The sequence below is a fragment of the Larimichthys crocea genome, chromosome I (assembly GCF_000972845.2).
Source record: "Larimichthys crocea isolate SSNF chromosome I, L_crocea_2.0, whole genome shotgun sequence".
In the NCBI taxonomy this organism is placed as follows: domain Eukaryota; kingdom Metazoa; phylum Chordata; class Actinopteri; family Sciaenidae; genus Larimichthys; species Larimichthys crocea.
Genome location: NC_040011.1, coordinates 36,088,845 through 36,105,717, shown reverse-complemented (window position 1 = coordinate 36,105,717; position 16,873 = coordinate 36,088,845). Strand labels below are relative to the sequence as shown.

At 41.2% G+C, this 16,873-nt stretch overlaps 2 protein-coding genes across 3 annotated transcripts; one reads left to right on the top strand and one right to left on the bottom strand.

Annotated features, from left to right (window-relative positions):
* The first annotated feature begins 56 nt into the window (after positions 1–56).
* Positions 57–4,115, top strand: arl3l1 (ADP ribosylation factor like GTPase 3, like 1). The gene is made up of 6 exons (XM_010741058.3): positions 57–305; positions 1,206–1,349; positions 2,514–2,630; positions 3,145–3,195; positions 3,299–3,484; positions 3,690–4,115. Exons 1-6 carry the CDS (start codon positions 288–290, stop codon positions 3,735–3,737), a joined length of 564 nt encoding a protein of 187 aa, XP_010739360.1. The 5' UTR covers positions 57–287; the 3' UTR covers positions 3,738–4,115.
* A 2,769-nt stretch (positions 4,116–6,884) lies between these two features.
* On the bottom strand, positions 6,885–16,151 carry LOC104927073 (soluble guanylate cyclase 88E). Of its 2 annotated transcripts, none has more exons than XM_019253737.2 (19): positions 16,072–16,151; positions 15,728–15,933; positions 15,416–15,556; positions 14,491–14,630; positions 14,192–14,326; positions 13,754–13,877; positions 13,535–13,654; positions 13,315–13,399; positions 12,845–12,931; positions 12,248–12,365; positions 11,545–11,674; positions 11,202–11,348; positions 9,706–9,852; positions 9,469–9,625; positions 9,281–9,390; positions 8,864–8,953; positions 8,086–8,244; positions 7,867–8,004; positions 6,885–7,690 (listed from the first exon to the last, which is right to left on the bottom strand). In XM_019253737.2, exons 2-19 carry the CDS (start codon positions 15,845–15,847, stop codon positions 7,538–7,540), a joined length of 2,301 nt encoding a protein of 766 aa, XP_019109282.1. In that variant the 5' UTR covers positions 15,848–15,933; positions 16,072–16,151; the 3' UTR covers positions 6,885–7,537. The 2 variants fall into 2 exon arrangements, with proteins under 2 accessions (XP_019109282.1, XP_019109283.1); XM_019253738.2 differs by having other exon boundaries at positions 6,885–7,666.
* Between the last annotated feature and the right edge of the window lie 722 nt (positions 16,152–16,873).

Below are 16,873 nucleotides of genomic sequence, written 5' to 3'. Positions count from 1 at the left end.
TTCTGGCCTCCTAATCCCAGTCCCATCCACCCTCCCCCTCTTCCTGCTTGCGAACTCCACAGCGACGCTGAGGAGCAATTGACGCCCAGGTAGACATTACTATCACATACAAAGATAACACCTAACCCTACCTAAGTTTACAGAGGAAAAATAGGGAAGGGAGTAGAGGCTGTTGGTACCTTTTCTAGATAGCTAACCTGGGTGACCTGGATAGCTCATACACCTGTGTGAGCTTCACTGGAAATGTAGCTGCAGTCCTCCAGCCAAGCCACAGGAAACACGCCACCATGGGAGAAGCTCAAAAGGTAAGTGACCTAATCTGGAGGAACAGGACTTAGAGAACCAAATGTGAACCTTGTGTATTTGTTTGATATGAAGAACTATTAACAGGTGGTTATAACTCCAAAAGGGTGTACCAATATGTTTTTTTTTACAGTATCTATGTTTAGATGCACCTTTGCTATAATGGTTGCGTTATCTGAATTGTTCAGCTTGTGAAATGGTGTTGATTATGATGATTACACATCTAAATTGAACCTGTAACACACACAATGTACAGTTATTTATACATAAAGTGTAGCACCTATCACCTTGATTCACATATTTAAAGCCACAGTGCCTCTTTGGTCTGCGGTTGTGCAACTTTGCTTCAGACTAATCACATTAAACAGTGCACAATTATATGAATGGAGCTCTAATCAACACAAGTGCTTTTCTAAATGAAGCAACAGATTTATTTTTACACAACGGAGTTGGGAACTGTACAGTATCCATAGGAGGAGGGCTGGATATTAGTGGGTGGGTGGGTGGAGCAAGAGGGGGCCCTGGGTGCTTAGAGCTCCTGTATGTAAAAGAAGCTTTGACCTCAAATCAGAAAGACATCGGTGGGATCAGTTTTCAGGTGTAAAGAGCGTCTAAACATTGTGTTTGTCTTTTTTATATTATTTTGGAGAGCATCAAAGAAACATTGCACCCCTAAGGGAAGGGGGAAAAAAATCTTTTCTCATAAAATATTCTGTTTTTCCAAGAACCCAGTGTCAAAAAATACTCGACCCCCTCGCACGGTTTTGTATTCTAAACCAAATCATTATGAAATTTTAATACCCAAAGATAAAGATTCTAAAAATACTGAAGGATGCTGCAGTAAGTTTATGGTTTTCCTTATCCTTCCGTATCTCCACCCCCGCTCTCCTCCCTACATGCAGGGCTTACTCTCTGTCATTGAGAAACTGAAGGGATCCGCAGAGCAGGAGGTCAGGATAGTGCTTCTGGGGTTGGACAACGCCGGCAAAACCACCCTGTTGAAGAGCCTGGCCTCTGAGGATGTGAACACCATCACACCAACACAGGTGAGAGGAAGTTACATGTTAAACCTCACACACATCATGACCATAAGAAAAGGTATTATATGGCATAATAAAGCAAGAAACAGCAGAACGGTGACTGACAAGCTGGCTGGTGATGTTTTGTGACCTTCATTTTAATGAATTCATCTTGCCATGAACAGCTGAGCCCATTTACAACATCATTACCTGATGTACATCATTAAGCGTATTTCAGATAAACAGGGTGCATCTGCCAGAAATACCCCATTGATACTTTGTTAAGCAATAAGTTGCCACTCTATTAAGACCAAAGCAACGTCTCTGAAGCCTTTTTACAGTGATGTAGTTCTCTTGTTTTCAAAAGACATTTAGTATTTTCATGGTGCCATAACCCAGCTCTTTAAAAGGCAGGGGGATTGTATCTAATCTTTTGAGACCAGCTGGACCCGTGCACGCTCTTGCTCAAAGTAATGGGATTCAGATGACCTTTGCTTTTCTGACACTGTTAAATGAGATGATTTGTCTTACAGTACACATGCTTTAAACAAATAATGATTTGAAGATGTCAGATTATCCCTTGGTCTTACATCACACTCTTGATTTGCACATTTTCCACTGTGGTGTGATCTTTTTTTATATCACCCACTGTCGATGTGATTACCTAACCTCTAATATGGTTATCTAATACTCTCACAAGACAAGTCATAGAGCAGATGTGGTGCCGGGTCCTGAATGATGGCTCATCAGAAAGACTGCAATCCCGTATGCCATAGCAATAGTCACAGCAAAGCTAAGTCACACTTGACACATAAACAGATACACTGCACTTGATCCTCACAGTCTTAACCTGAGATTTGCTTCTCAGGATAAAGTTGTTATACAACCTGGCCGAGTGAGACAGAAAAGGAGCTGTGTTATGAAAAACGGCTGCGGATTAAGAAAGTGACCATTTCCCTATAAAAACCTAGAGCACATGTTGCACTCCTGCTGAAACGTAACAAGGTTACAATGCAGAGTAACCAAACTGTGATTCATTTAACACACACACCTGTGCTCCAGTACATTGCCGCTTAATGAATTGCTTCATAACCATTTGGAAGGGCTTTCCAGGTGCTGCGTACTAGAAATGTGTTAAATTGAAGGCAGTGATGTGCAGCACAGTGACTCCAGCTTTGCGTTTTACTTCAGGGCTTCAACATTAAGAGTGTTGCCTCACATGGCATGAAACTCAATGTTTGGGACATCGGAGGACAGAGGAAGATCAGACCCTTCTGGAAAAAGTACCTGGATAACACAGACCTGTTGGTGAGTGGCCTAAATTTAATTATAAATCAATTCCAGATTTAAAAAATCCCCAAGGAGACATTTGCTCTTCTCTCTGTTTATATCCTCATTAGTTCTTACAAAGTGTCTGCTAGTCATCCTGGGATCCACACAAGCTTTCACTGACAAAACACCACAAAAAGCATGACATATAAATATATAAACTGTCATACTCTCACAGCAATTAGAGTTGATACATGATATTCAGATATTCTCACAAAGGACAGAACATATGCACAAACTGTGCATTACAATTATATTTTTTATGAAGGAACATCTTCGTAAAACTCTAATGTTGTTGAACATTTTAGAAAGGCTGACATCTGGATCTTCTATCCTCAATTAATACTGACTTTCTGGCTGCTGCAGCTTCACTAGAAGAGTCACTGACACCTTCAGGAGTTTACATACAGACAGCAAAATGTTGAGGCTTAGAGGAAAGGTTTTTATCTATGAATTCTGCTTAATTTTAATTGTAACTTATTTGTTCTTTCAGATTTATGTTATTGACAGTGCAGACAAGAAGCGGTTTGAGGAGACGGGACTGGTGAGCTTGATGCACAGTTGCCTTTTCTGCAAGCAAATACATCCTGACAAGAACAGTAGGACAACTACCTGAAAGTCAATAACCAAAATGTGCACGTGTTTAGGAGCTGTCTGAGCTGATTGACGAGGAGAATCTAAAGGGCGTTCCAGTGCTCATCTTTGCCAATAAACAGGATCTGGCCACAGCGTCACCAGCCAGTGAGATCGCTGAGGGACTCAACCTGCATACATACCGGGACCGTGAATGGCAGATTCAGGCCTGCTCAGCTGTGTCTGGGGAGGGAGTTCAGGTCAGACCTATTCCCAGCTTTGATTTATTGATTTTTCCTCAGACGAAACCTAATTAAGCACATACAAGTGCTGGCTGCCTTCCTGCTGTACAATGCTGTGCTGAAAATAATTTGAGTGGAGACTTTATTTTTATCAGTGACCTCTTTGACTCACTTAGTTTGATTTTAATGACTAACTTTTATTTTATTTTTTTTCCCCCAACAGGATGGCATGAACTGGATTTGCAACAACATAGTGAATAAGAAGAAGTGAACCAGCATCCAACCAGTCAAACAGGGAACCAGCTTCACATAAGGGAATAAATAAACAAACATCAACACACCTCACCTATGACAGGTCCTGCTCCTCCCCCCTCACAGATTTGAATGACAGTTCTGTTTTTACAATTTGTGTAATTTTTCTAAGTATTTTGCAAATGTAGCTAATTTAAAGACTGCTTTTTAGCTACAATAAGTGATTATTAATCATTGTTATATCGTTAAAATGTATGTTCCCCTTATCCCAAGGATCCTTGTCTGGTGAATTTGTGTGCATTAAACCAAGCTGAGTGTGTAGACATGTAGATCTGTTGGGGTTTGTCAGTTACGTAGACATCAGTTCAGTGTGAGTGTATGTGTTTTGAGATTTTTGACATTAAAAAATAAAATTAGTAATTTTGCTTTCTTGTTTTCAAACTTTAATTACACACAAAAAAAGTGAGTGTGACTGTAAATGCCAGCGACTTCCATGAGTGACAAGAGGAACAATAACCAACTGATCCACTCCTGCTCAGCTGTCAGCTTGCTTTATTTCCACAGCACGATGACACACACTCATTATTGTACGGTGAGAGAGAGACTAATTGAAAAGCAAGAGTGAGAGAGTGAGAGTTTACAATTATCCACCCTCATGGCAGAACAAGATATCAAATCTTCAAGGCACAGCAGAACAAACAGTGCAGGAAATTACACGCAGGGAGGCTGACTAATTTGCACTGGGGAAGACTTTTTCTCAAAATGTTTGTTTTATATGTTAATTCTGGGACTGTTGCGTGGCATGCGGTCTCGTGTAGGAATGTCTTTTAGAGCTTGTCAGGAGGCCTTTTCACAGAGGTAGTTGGCCATATGACACATCTAATGCCCAGCTGTGAACACTGTGTGTTCTCCCAGCAGAAATACAAATTAGTCTGAGCAACGCTGAGGTAAAATCCCTCTTCACCTTCTGTTCTGAAATCTACAAGACAAGATTGTTCAGATCATTGATTCCTCAGTCTTCACCCACATACGGTTCATCGCTACTGGGACAACAGCAGTCAGAGGACCCACACAGTCCTGTGGTCTTACTTAAGATATTTGTCCTTTAGACTAACCTTGGTGTAGGCTAAGTCCTCTATTCAGCCATTTTGGCTCTACTCAGCTGCAGTTAGATTTAATGGATCTTTTGTGTCTATTGTCTAGAGCTGTAATTAACCATCTGAAAGCACTCTAAAATCACATCAGCTGGCAGGCTTTGTTCTGTGTCTTCCTCTACATGAAATTATTCTAATGAATATTTTTTCTTTCTTTTCTTTGTCTGTCTTTTTTTTTTTTTGGGTGGGAGCTGAAACAGTTCTCTGATTTACTTGTTGTAAATGCACAAAATGAATGAATATTGAGTCATCTCCATGGCAACTAAAACATTTTTTGGGCGTCCTGTTGAGTGGGGGGGCACAGCAGGGAGTGTGGGACCAATTACAACTTGTACTAAAGGATCGTTATAGCTGCTTAAAAGAGACCAGACGGCACAGGAGCTAGGCTGGTGGCAAGATGAGTTTGTTGTTTGCAGTCTGTTGTTCAGTGGCACTTCTTTTACCAACAGGTGGCAGTGTGAGAGAGCCTGATAAATCTCAGGGCTGACAAGGAGGCTTTGCTCTTTACAAATGTATGTGATTTGACACACTTTTAATTTCACCAATCGCTGTTGCAAATCGCGGTTATGATTCGTTTGAGAAGATTATTAGTGAATCATGATAAAATGAATTCTTTGTATAAGCATTAAAGCACATATTAAACCTTTAGTTCTGCACATGGTTTATAATATCTCTGTTTTTAGACTTTAAAACTCATTCTTCATCTTAAAAGTGATATGATGTCACTTCTGTACTAGTGGCCCCTTGACAGGCGTTGCCATGGAAACCCCCCTCTGTTATTTGTGGTCCATCAGCCACCTCTTTTCTTCAGTCCAGCACTCCCTCTCTTGTCCTCCATTTCTTTCATTTTCCCAAGCTGTGTGCTCACCAAAAGAAAGAGTCCTGCTCAGAGAGACTGGACAACGGCGCTTTCCAGGTAGGAACAAAAGGCACTTTTTGTGTTTGGTTTACTGCGATGAAAATAATTAACCTGCTGCTTTTATTATGGAAGTGTTAATTGTATTTTTTTGTGTGTGACATGGCTTATGTGTGTGTTTTGTGTGTGCGCACGTGGCTATAAAAAGGTGAAAACTGTACAATCTTTTATGCTATTGTTCTTATCTGCTGTTTCCGGCAGGTTGATTCATCATTAGACATAATTACCTTCAGCCACTTGAATTCAAATTATATTCGGTTGATGTGAGTGTTTATCCGTTCATGAGGCAAACCAAGCAAAAAATGTCATTCTCCTTACAGCTGCAAAGTATCCTCAAAGCCACCGAGGGCACACATCCTTCCATCATGCCAGAAGTCACCCACCTGGCCTCCACGAAGCCACAGTTATTCACAGTGACCCCTCCACCCAATTACAACGCGACTCCGGTGACCTCTAGCCTCCTGGCCACCACCACACTGCTCCCATGGGAAGACGCACACATGCAAGTGCACACCATCCTGATTGTCGTCATTTTTTGTGTTGTCTGCTTACTGCTCCTGCTTGCCTTCTTCTACGCCTTCTGCTTCCACTGCTCCATCAGTTCAACACCTAAAGACTCGCACGAGGCCAACAGATGCAGCCTGGAGCGCGAGGACGCCACGTATAAGCACAGTTCCTCTGACGGTCAGTCAGTTGGGAATGTTGTCTGACTGGGACATTGGACCAGGATAGCTGATGTTTGAGTGCCAATCAGTGTATTTGTAGGATGACACTGTTGTTGTTGTTTTAGTGGCATGTATGGATGTGTCACCGTAAGGCAGATCTTTAAAACAAATTCTCTGTTATATTGATGATATTGATTTATTCCTGCACAGGAGCATCATTTTTGAACATCAGTTTTAAAGCTACAATTCCAGCACTTAGAAGAGTTGTGTACTTGGTTTCTTGTCATGGACGCAATAAAAACAAATGCATATCCATGGAGAACTGTGTTATATAAATATAAAAGTGTAAAATACATGTAAATGTAAATGTGAGTGTGAATGCCAATGCCTGAGTGACAAGACAAACAATAACAAATGGATCCGCACACGGCTCAGCAGTCACCTCGCTTTATTTTCACTGAGCTGACAAGCATTTACATTGTGCTGTGACTGTGTGTGTAGTTGACAAGACTGATATAAAACAATGAATTCAGACATGCAAGATAAAGCGGAGAGATGGGAGAGGGACGGGAGGGAGATTCAGAGTGATTTCTTCTTCTTCACGGGATAGAATGAGATGTCAAATCTACAGGGTGCAGCAGAACAAACAGTTCAGGAAATTACTGAGCTTGTGTCCGGCTGAACCATGTGGCAGTGGCACTAAAACATGTTACACGAGGGGGTATGCAGTAAGTTTAAATGGTAAATACTTTGAGGCGACTGGAGAGGTATTACTTGGAGAAGAGTGTGCTCACTCGTAGGTAAAGCTGTTTAAACTAATCAAAGTGTGAAATGAACAAAAAAAATAATGATGATTTTCCTGCACAATATAAATAAACACCATCCAAGGCCACTAGACTAGTCCATGTACAAACAACAGACAGACAGTCATATCATCACAACAAGAACTCTACCACAAAGGCAAAAATAACAGCAAAAAACTGCATTCCTATCTGGCATTTGGCGTAACAGTCAGTGCTTTGAGTGAGTCGTACAAAAAGCGCTTTGGGTACAGTAATACAAATGAAATACTGGCTTCATTCATTTAGGACAGGGAGCACATGGCACTCTTGGAGCAGCGGGAGTCACAGGAGCTGCCACGGGACTCCATGATGGAGTCTCTGCCGTCAGACTCGGGTGAGTCCAGTTCCAGGTGAGGGTCCTGTAAGCCGTCCTGCAAAGCATCCTTATAGTGGGACTGAGGAAGGAACAGCTAATTTTATCACACTGATTATAAATGTAAAAACAGCTACTAGTATCCCAGGAAGGGAATTATAATGACAGATATTGATAAAAACAAAAATAAATAGAAGTAGTTAAATTAGTGTTAAGTCTAGAAAGCTAATAATCCTGGCATCAGATATTCCCTCTCACCTTATGAACTGACATCTCCTCCACTCGGCACTCTTCCATCGACTCCTCCAGAGAATGGCCTGAAATCTCCATCTTGATACGATGAGAGCGAATAGACTTGACGTCATCCTCATCCTCCCCTGCCACCAATGGGAAAACCTGGGGGCAAAGTCAATGGAGGCAATGAAGTAAATGAGAGTGTGTACCATTCAAGCATGTCTGAATTTTTTTTTTTTTTACCAATTCCTCGTCTTCCCCTTTGGCCTCAGGGCCTGAGATGGTTGCTTTGCTGATGGCCTTGCTGATGGTCTGGGTCTCAAACTGAGGACACGCTGCCTGAGCGTTCCCATCTTTGTCCCTCTTTCCTTTTAGCCAGTAGGTCTCAATTTCAACATTCCCCTAAAAAATGGATAAAAAGTAGGAAAAGATAAGAGAGGAGCACAAGATATAAAGTCATAGCAACAATTTCTGTTATGGAGCGGAGTAATAAGGCAGGTAGCTTATTTTCAGTCGTCAAAATTTCCTGCTGAAAAATAAGACTCGCTTTCTTGTGATTGGCAGCTGCAATCAGTTGCCTCAGAAACCTCTGGGAGTCACTTTGCTGCCATTATCACCATAATGTAGCAGCTCAAAGTCAGACCCTGTGATAAAATAGACTGGCAAATCAACAAGCAAGCCCCAATTACCAGCTCTGAATACTAAGTGTGTTGAATCCCCTGAGCCAAGACACTGTGAGTTATTATTTCTTTTTATAGTAAAAGTATAATAATGTGTGATTACACAAATCTTCTATTAACTTAGATTCCAGCCTCACTATTTAGTTTCAGCTTGTGGGTGACAACAAGCAAACAACATGAATTTACTTTGAAGCGGAGACAGTAATGAAGACAGCAACATCGTCACTGACACTCATATGTACAGCAAATCATATTAATTACACGTTGTTATTGTGGCTGAGTGAATGCGGGTTCATTTGGGGGTGGGTGTAGTTGCTGTGGAAACAGCTGTGACACCTAACCTTGATGGTAATGATGCCCCTCCTTTCAAATATGAAATGACTTCCCTTCAGGTGCTCGTAGGTAGCGCTGCTGAGCTGGATGTGCATCTCCTGAATGAGACAAAGAGCAAGAAGGCAGTTAAAACTCTCACCTTAGTTGATATTTCTCTTTTTTGACAGGAGAACAACATGTATTTTCTTTGACAGAAATCGTCAGTTTATGAATGAATGAATTTTATGAATTTAAACATTTTGAATTATTTCTTTCCCCTTTCTGTTTCTTTCATTTACTTTCTTCTCAAGTAAAGCAGTTTCTCCATTCAGAGACCCTCAAACACACACGTGCATGGACCTTAGTGGATTGCAGCTTGCATGCATCACATCATACAGAAAAAAGGCACTGCTTGTGTAACACTGAAATGTGCTTTATTTCCCTACCTTTCCATTGCTCTCCATGGCAGATGCAGTGTGGACTGTGTCACCATGCAGACCATAGCGGGGCATCTTATGTCCCACCACACCTGCCACAACCATCCCAGAGTGGATCCCTGCAAGCAGAACGACATGTTAGTCAATTTATTCAAATGCTGACATAATCAAAATAGGTCCACACGCGTTCTACCCACCAACACGAATTTGTATGTTGTTGCCGTTAGAGGGGTCTTTCAGGTGATCTATGGAACGCACCATATCCAGGGCCATATCACAGATGTTATGAGCATGATACTTTGTCTTCTCAGGAGCCCCTGCGACCACCATGTAGGCATCTCCAATAGTCTCAACCTGGAAAAAGACAAGAGCAGCTGTTATGCGGCAGCACTTATGGATGAAGTATATCAAAGAGAGGGAGAACACACACAAACCTTGAAGACGCGATGCTTCTCGCTGAGAGTGTCAAACAGTGTGTACATGGTGTTGAGCATGGAGACCACCTGCATCGGAGTGATGTGGCTGCAAATGCGAGTAAATCCAACCACATCGCTGAAAAGGATGGTCACATCTGGGAACACCTGGGAGAAAAGAGATAAGAGAGGTGATGAGTAGGCAGGTTCATATACAGCGTGCACACACACAGAGGTGAGGGAGGCAGGTACTCGTGGGCCACTTTTTGCCAATGCTTTTCTGCACCATCAGGAAGCCACTCTGAATGAACCTGAATTTTACTGTGGCAAATAGTGTGACTACACAAATAGTAAAAATTCTGAAGGTTTATATGTGTGCAGGGACGTTGGGGGTGCTGAGAGAAACTTTGTCCATTTACTGAGGCTGTGCAACATTAATTGCTTTTGCATAGATACTATATATATAATTCTGACAGCAAACATAGTATATGTCAAAGCAGCCACAGCAACAACACGGAGAGGAAAACTGAACTAATGCATTGAAAACTATCGATCTACCAAAGTGCACGTTCAAACGAGACACCTGTCACAGAGTAACAGCTGTAAATGGAGAATCAAGGCTGGGAGAGTACAATTACTTTTAAACCTCAAAAAGTTCAAGTTACTAAATATATTTCATGACTTAGATCTACACCACACATCCTGTTGTAGTATATGTGTCACTGCACATTGAACTCAATATGGTCATGTGTGTTAGACACAACCTGTCTTAGTTAATCAGAGCTGGACCACATATACTATGTACAATGCACATACGGTAAATCCCAGAAAAAAAAGATTAGAAAGTCATTATGAGTTTAACTGATAGGTTTCATTATGCCTGATTTTAGGGGGTGCTGCAGCCCCTCCAGCACAACTATTTCCCACATTTGTGTTTATGTACTCAGTCACTATCTGCATTGACCAAGAAAAACCTTGGTTTGTTCTCTTTGATTGATGCTGTTCCAGCTAGGCACAATTAAAGATTTTTAATAAAGACAATTGTGCCGGTATTTGTTTTTACGTGCTTCAGTTCATGAATGTGAGTTTGCAGAATGTCTGTACATGTTTCACATGTCTGTAAGATAGATATGAAACAATAGGTCAATTATCTTCTAGAATAAAAACTAGTCTGGTTCTGTCTAATGAAATCTGCTTAGATTAACTCCGGAGCACACTACTTGATTGTAGTCAGTGGATTTTGGACTTCCTAGTGGCTATTTTTTGTTGTCTTAGTACAGAGCCTGGTTAGTTTCCAGTCTTTGTGCTAAGCTAAGCTTACAGCCTGCTGTAGCTCCATATTTACCATACAGAGAGAGGCACCAACCTCATCTAACTCTTTGCAAGAAAGCAAATGAGTTCATTTCCCACGATGTTAAAGTATTGTTTTAAAGAGTGCCTAATGTTAAACAACTAAAAGTGTTGCTTCTGTAGTCTTTGGTGCTTCGTAACAGGCCAACATTATCTGCACTCCTGACCTCACAGGTGTTTACAGCTGGCTCTCCTTTGCGCAGCCTTTTAGCCACCGGCTTGGGAATCATCCTGTACAGGAGGTCATCAGTCTTCTTCATTTCATAATCCAACATCTTCATGCTCTCCTCCAGTTTACTGGACTTCTTTTGTTCCTGTACTCACACAATGGGGAATAAAACAGAACAACACTTGCATCTTATTTCTTTCATCTCAGGTCTGTGGGTGGTAGGTGATCTGGGGGGTTTCTAGACTTAAAGATGGGCTTCAGGGCTACTTTGCATAATGCAGAGTGACAAGTGGAGCTGATCACACATATAAAATGCAGCTGTACTTCAGAGCAAAGCAAACCTGTATGAGTGCTCGCTTCAGCTCCTCTGACTGCTGCGTGCCCGCCAGCACCAGGTCTCTGCTGGAGTCGTGCATGCTCAGGTCATTGATGTATAGGCCGGTCTTGAACATAGCACTCAGACTCTCCATCCTAAAGACACACACACACACACAGACACATGGTTAGAAAGAAAAATGAAAGATAACAATTATACTATTAATAAAATGCAATATTACCAATCATCAATATAGAAAAAAATGATAGCAGTATCTAAAACACTGTGGTATTAAAATACAATCATTCTGAGAGATATTATTTTTAAGTTCCTACAATATAAATAATTAACCAATGTGATGTGGCATTTAACATTGCAGTAGCTCTGTCCATACAGGCATAAGAGCATTTACTTGCAAACAAAATGTTTCAGAAGAGGAGGGAGATGTTTTGGTAATGTACTCTGTGGAAAACACTCTCAGTTGCAAATGGTTTCCCATTAGGCTCACAAGAGCTGCGCTGTCTGATTACAAGCTAATTAGCAGCTCATTTCATGCATGGTAAGTGCTGCTAGAATGGGCCCCTGATTTGATTCACTGCCCAGGCTTTTATTTCAGGCCTCATAATTCAGTTTAGCTCTTGCTGCTTTTTAGAATGTTTTACTTTGCAACTGCAGTGTTTTAATAAAGGTCTGCGTCTATGGTGTGTGTGTGTGTGTTTGTGGCATACACAGGGGTTCCCAGGAAGATGATAGATTCCCACTCCGGCATGTATCTCATTTGTCCTTTTAGTTTCAGGCAGCGACTCCCATCGCCCCAGCTCTCCATCGCATTAGCGCTGTTACCATCTAAAAGGGGAGCACGATGAAATGCCAACAAGACAAACATTTAGAGAGGTTAAATTTCAGCTGCAGATTAAAAAAATGTTAAAAAGGGGTTAGCATTTTTAAAAGAATAATTTGACATTTTGGGAAATAGGCTTAGTTGCCTTCTTTCTGACAATTAAAGTACTTAAAGCAAATAACTAATGACTTTGGTATGTTTTGCCTCTATTTCTTGGACGGGAACAGTGACTTCTTTGATTGCTGGTTGTAATCCCCTATGCAATCATAAATGACCTCCTTTTCACTTTATTTTTGTATGAATAAAAATAAACATGATATAACATGTTGATTAGAAGGAGGCGGTAGACAGATTTTCTTTTTACATATTTCTCAAAATGTTGTGTATTTTAATATGCCTGTGTCTTTAATAGGTTTTATTTTGTCATTGTGAGCCAGACTAGTTTAGCATCAGGTGTCTTTTTATACAGCAAAAAGGTCATGACCTTTGTAATCATCTCCAATGATGGACTGGAAAGCCATGAGCTCCACATCTACATCAGCAGAGCGATTTGCATTCTCATAGTCAGAATCTGTGGGAAAAGGGGATAAAAGGTTTAACCGTCAGAGCTGTAAACATTTATATTCACACCCTCAACCCATGACAACTAGGACTCGGTTTCGCTAAATTCAATCAATTTAAGTTGAATCAAGACATCAAACAATTCAATTTCTGCAGCTGTGAGACAGGGATGTTTTCAAGATTCTGTGTTGATGTTGGAGCTCTCTGCACAGAAAAATACATCAGTTTTACTGCACACCTACTCTTTTTTTTTTGTTTAAATTCAATTAAACTGAAATTGAGCGTGTCTTTTGCAACTGACTGCAGTTACACTGATCTGATCATAAGGCCAGCAGCAGTCTTCGCCCACCAGACACACACCCCTACGAGTGTTTACATGGCTCCCACTCTTACTCTGGACTCGATTGTGAAGGTTCCTCTCTCTCTTCACGGGCTCCTTGGACATGATCTCAAACAGGTTGTTGGGGTGAGAGATGATCTGTAAACAGATTACTAAATCAGTATTCATCAGCACCCTGTTTAAGCTGATAGTGTAAGATACTGTAGAAAGATGTTAAAGATTGACTTAGAAGTGGCTCTGTCTAAAATGGTGATATGTAAATTGACGTCTTACCATGTTCCAGGTGAACTCCACTAGGGGGCGAGCCAGCAAGAAGGCATCATTGATCTTCTTTCCATCCAGATCAGGGAAGACTGTAGCCAGGCCTGAGCCAACATTGTGCACCACCATATCCTAAAGGAATTAGGGAAATGCATTCATTCAACATTTAATGTTTCATTTCAATTAGTAATTAACTTCCCTTGATGAGTTTAGGAATGTTACTCTGATTACCTGTCTGAAGACGATGTTAAAGGGGAAGACCTCAAAGAAGAAGTCTGAGGTAATGGGTAAAATCTCCTGCTCTTCCTCATCCTCTTTCATGATGTAGCGGTAGGCTGAGTTGTCAAAGTTCAGCCTGGACAGACAAGCAGATCAACACATTTTATAGTATAAACCGTGATCTATTCGGATCCTTTACTTAACCCCATATCTGTCTCACTGTGTGCTATTTCTGTTGTTAAATATTGGATAGTTAGAGCTCAGTCTAAAAAGTAACCAGTAAGTGAAGTAAAATGTATTTTTCCTTCTTAAATGTAATATGAAGTAGCACAATTAGGAAATAGTCAACTAAAGTGCAAGTATCTCAAACATGTACCATGTAGGCCTACAGTACTTGAGTTGTTACTTTCTGCTGGGTATAAAAAGAGCTTTTCCTGAGAATACGTGTACCTCATGGTGACATGGGAGTAGTCTCCGACCATCTGCTCAGACAGCACCTCCACATGGATGTCAGTGTCGTAGAACTGTTTGCCCATCTGTCTCAGCTGACCCATGGCGTAGTGCAGATAGCCTTTGCGCTTACTCCTGCAGGTCACAGTGGAAGAAAATTCAATAAAACTCTATCAGAATGTAATCACACAGCTTTCTCTCTGCTTGCCCTCTTCTTCTACTTTTATGGCTGATACTCCGTCAATCTTCCCCCTATTTCCTCTTCCTCTTCCTCCTCCTCCTCCTCCTCACCCACAAACCTGTAGTGGAGGGTGACTCCAGTGGCAGACTCCTCCTGGCAGAAGAAGGTTGGAGGCTGCACCTTAGGGTAGCTGAAGCGCAGGTACTCGTGAAGATTATCAAGGCCATTGACAAAGTCACGTACGTGACGGCCCAGCACCTGAAGGCAGAGTCACAGGTCACGTCTAAGATAACTGCCCTACCTTTTTATTATAATACTTTTAAAGGGACACTCCACTGATTTTGAAAAATAGATCTGTTTATGGGGGAAACTGCTAGTTGAATAATGTCTTTTGGTCAAATCATAGAAAACAACCCCTCGATGATGACTTATTCTAGCTCACGCTTGAGGACAAATCATTTTTAAAAACGTACTGAGCTGAACTGAGCATTTTTGGAGTCGATCCAAGAAACTGACTAGAAATCAGCAGATCTGGCACCTAATTTGCCTGAAAATTATTTTCTGGTATTAGAACACAGGGTGCAATATGGTAATCTGAATTCATCATTTGTAACATGGCCCTGCAGAGATATTCAAAGCCGATATTGCTTGATAATAATAGACAGAAACTACGACTATAACTTTAATAATAATGGTTGATAAGGCACCAAACTGCAGTGCTTGCATGCGTGCATGTAATTCTGAAAACACCTAATTTTGGAAGATGTGCAAAATCTCAAAGTACATCAACGTGATATGCCATAGTTTTCTACTTACAGATGAGTTACATATTCATTCTTCAATTCTCTAAGGACTACATTAAGAGGAATATACCCTGTTCATAAACACAATAACACTGACTATAATCTCTTTAAATTGGGTCAACAGATGATAATAAGATGCATGATTTAAAGACCATAACCCTTCACCCTTGCACAAGAATTCGGAGTATTAATAATTTTCTCATATGTATCAAAAGAAGACAGTTCTGACAGATTTTTCACCTTGAGGATCCTGTCATAGCCATACTTCCCAACAAATCCCAGGAAGTAGACACCCCAAGAGTTCATCAGCTCATTGTAGGGTGTGCCTGTCACCCCACTGGCTGCCTTTGCAATACGGGGAATTACACTCTCACTATACACCTGCAGACACATAAATACAGAGCTTGTCATCAGTGAGAAAAATATATGTTTTGACACATTGAACAAAAACTGCAGGCAGGATGCACACAGACAGACAGACAGCAAATAAATCACTATTCAACACATGCAGAAAGAATTATATTACCCATATGGGAAACACTGACACTGTACCTGGTGGGTGACAAAGGAGTGTAACCTGACATCTGCTCTCTCTCTGACCAGCTTCCACACATCATCTCCGTACGACTCCTTGATGAAATCATGAAGACTCTCACACAGCAGCCCGTACATTATGTCTCTCTGGATTGAAGCTCAAGCTGAGCACTGTCAGGACAGCTCCCTAACTGATTGACTCCCAACAATCCTCCCAAAGGCACCTGCAAGTGAAAAGTTCACAGCCATGACTTTTGCATTGCTGCAATCTGAATCTCAATGCGTTCAGCTCTCAGCACGGAACTATAAAAAGCCATGTACTGAATATTGCTGCATTTGTTTTCTCTTGCTCTCAACACTACCTGTAGAGTTGTGAATTTCCTTTAGATTAGCCGGCCAAATCTCTTTCATCTGAAAGCCAACAGGACTAACGGTTTTAAAGGTGCCTTAATAACACAACCTCTTGAGTCTGAAGGGGCCACTATTGTTCAGTTGTCAGCTGTCAGCGCCTGGTGGCTGTGCACCTCTCCCTATGTGACACGAACACACTGCGGAGGCCACCTCTCAAACACAGATGACACCAGTCACAAGAATTTGTTCTGTTCTATTATAAATAACTTTTTAAATCATTGACACAAAACGTGATAACTCCGTTTGTAATGAATCGTAGTAAACAACAGGTTTTTAATAAAGTGACAGACTGATTGTAATTACTAAGGGGCAACACAAATGCAAAATAACCGTTTGTATTTAACAAGCACTCCTAAATAAACCCCTAACGCTCAGCAGCATTATTCAATTTCAGTTGTGTGCCTGCAGATGATTTTCTGTGAAGCAGGATGACTCCACAATATCTCTGAGAGGTCCAGAGGCTTCTTCCCACTGGGAGATAGTGGCGTTGTGGAGCAGGGCAGGTGTGAAATCAATATCCAATCTCAACAGGGATAAGGAAAATGTTTGTTTTTTTATCCCCCTTCAGGCTCCTGCTGAACTCAATGAATCATTTTATGGGGGTGGGAGGGGGGGGGGTGGGGGGCTGCTTGATAAAGACTAACTTGAGTTCAAAAAAGGCAACCAAATATAAAGTTAAAGGGCATTGCTTCACAACATATACATTTATGGAGAATTGAGTTTCTCGGCAGCTGGTGAGTTAGAGAATAAATG

Bases quoted from the DNA above. Each gene is read 5' to 3' on its own strand.
- arl3l1 (XM_010741058.3), top strand. The intron at 3,196-3,298 runs GTGAGCTTGATG...GCACGTGTTTAG, and splicing joins GGTTTGAGGAGACGGGACTG to GAGCTGTCTGAGCTGATTGA. The intron at 3,485-3,689 runs GTCAGACCTATT...TTCCCCCAACAG, and splicing joins TGTCTGGGGAGGGAGTTCAG to GATGGCATGAACTGGATTTG.
- LOC104927073 (XM_019253737.2), bottom strand. From the start codon at position 15,847: ATGTACGGGCTGCTGTGTGAGAGTCTTCATGATTTCATCAAGGAGTCG. The intron at 14,631-15,415 runs GTGAAAAATCTG...CTCTGCCTTCAG, and splicing joins GCTATGACAGGATCCTCAAG to GTGCTGGGCCGTCACGTACG. The intron at 12,366-12,844 runs GTCATGACCTTT...CTCCCCTTTTAG, and splicing joins CATTGGAGATGATTACAAAG to ATGGTAACAGCGCTAATGCG.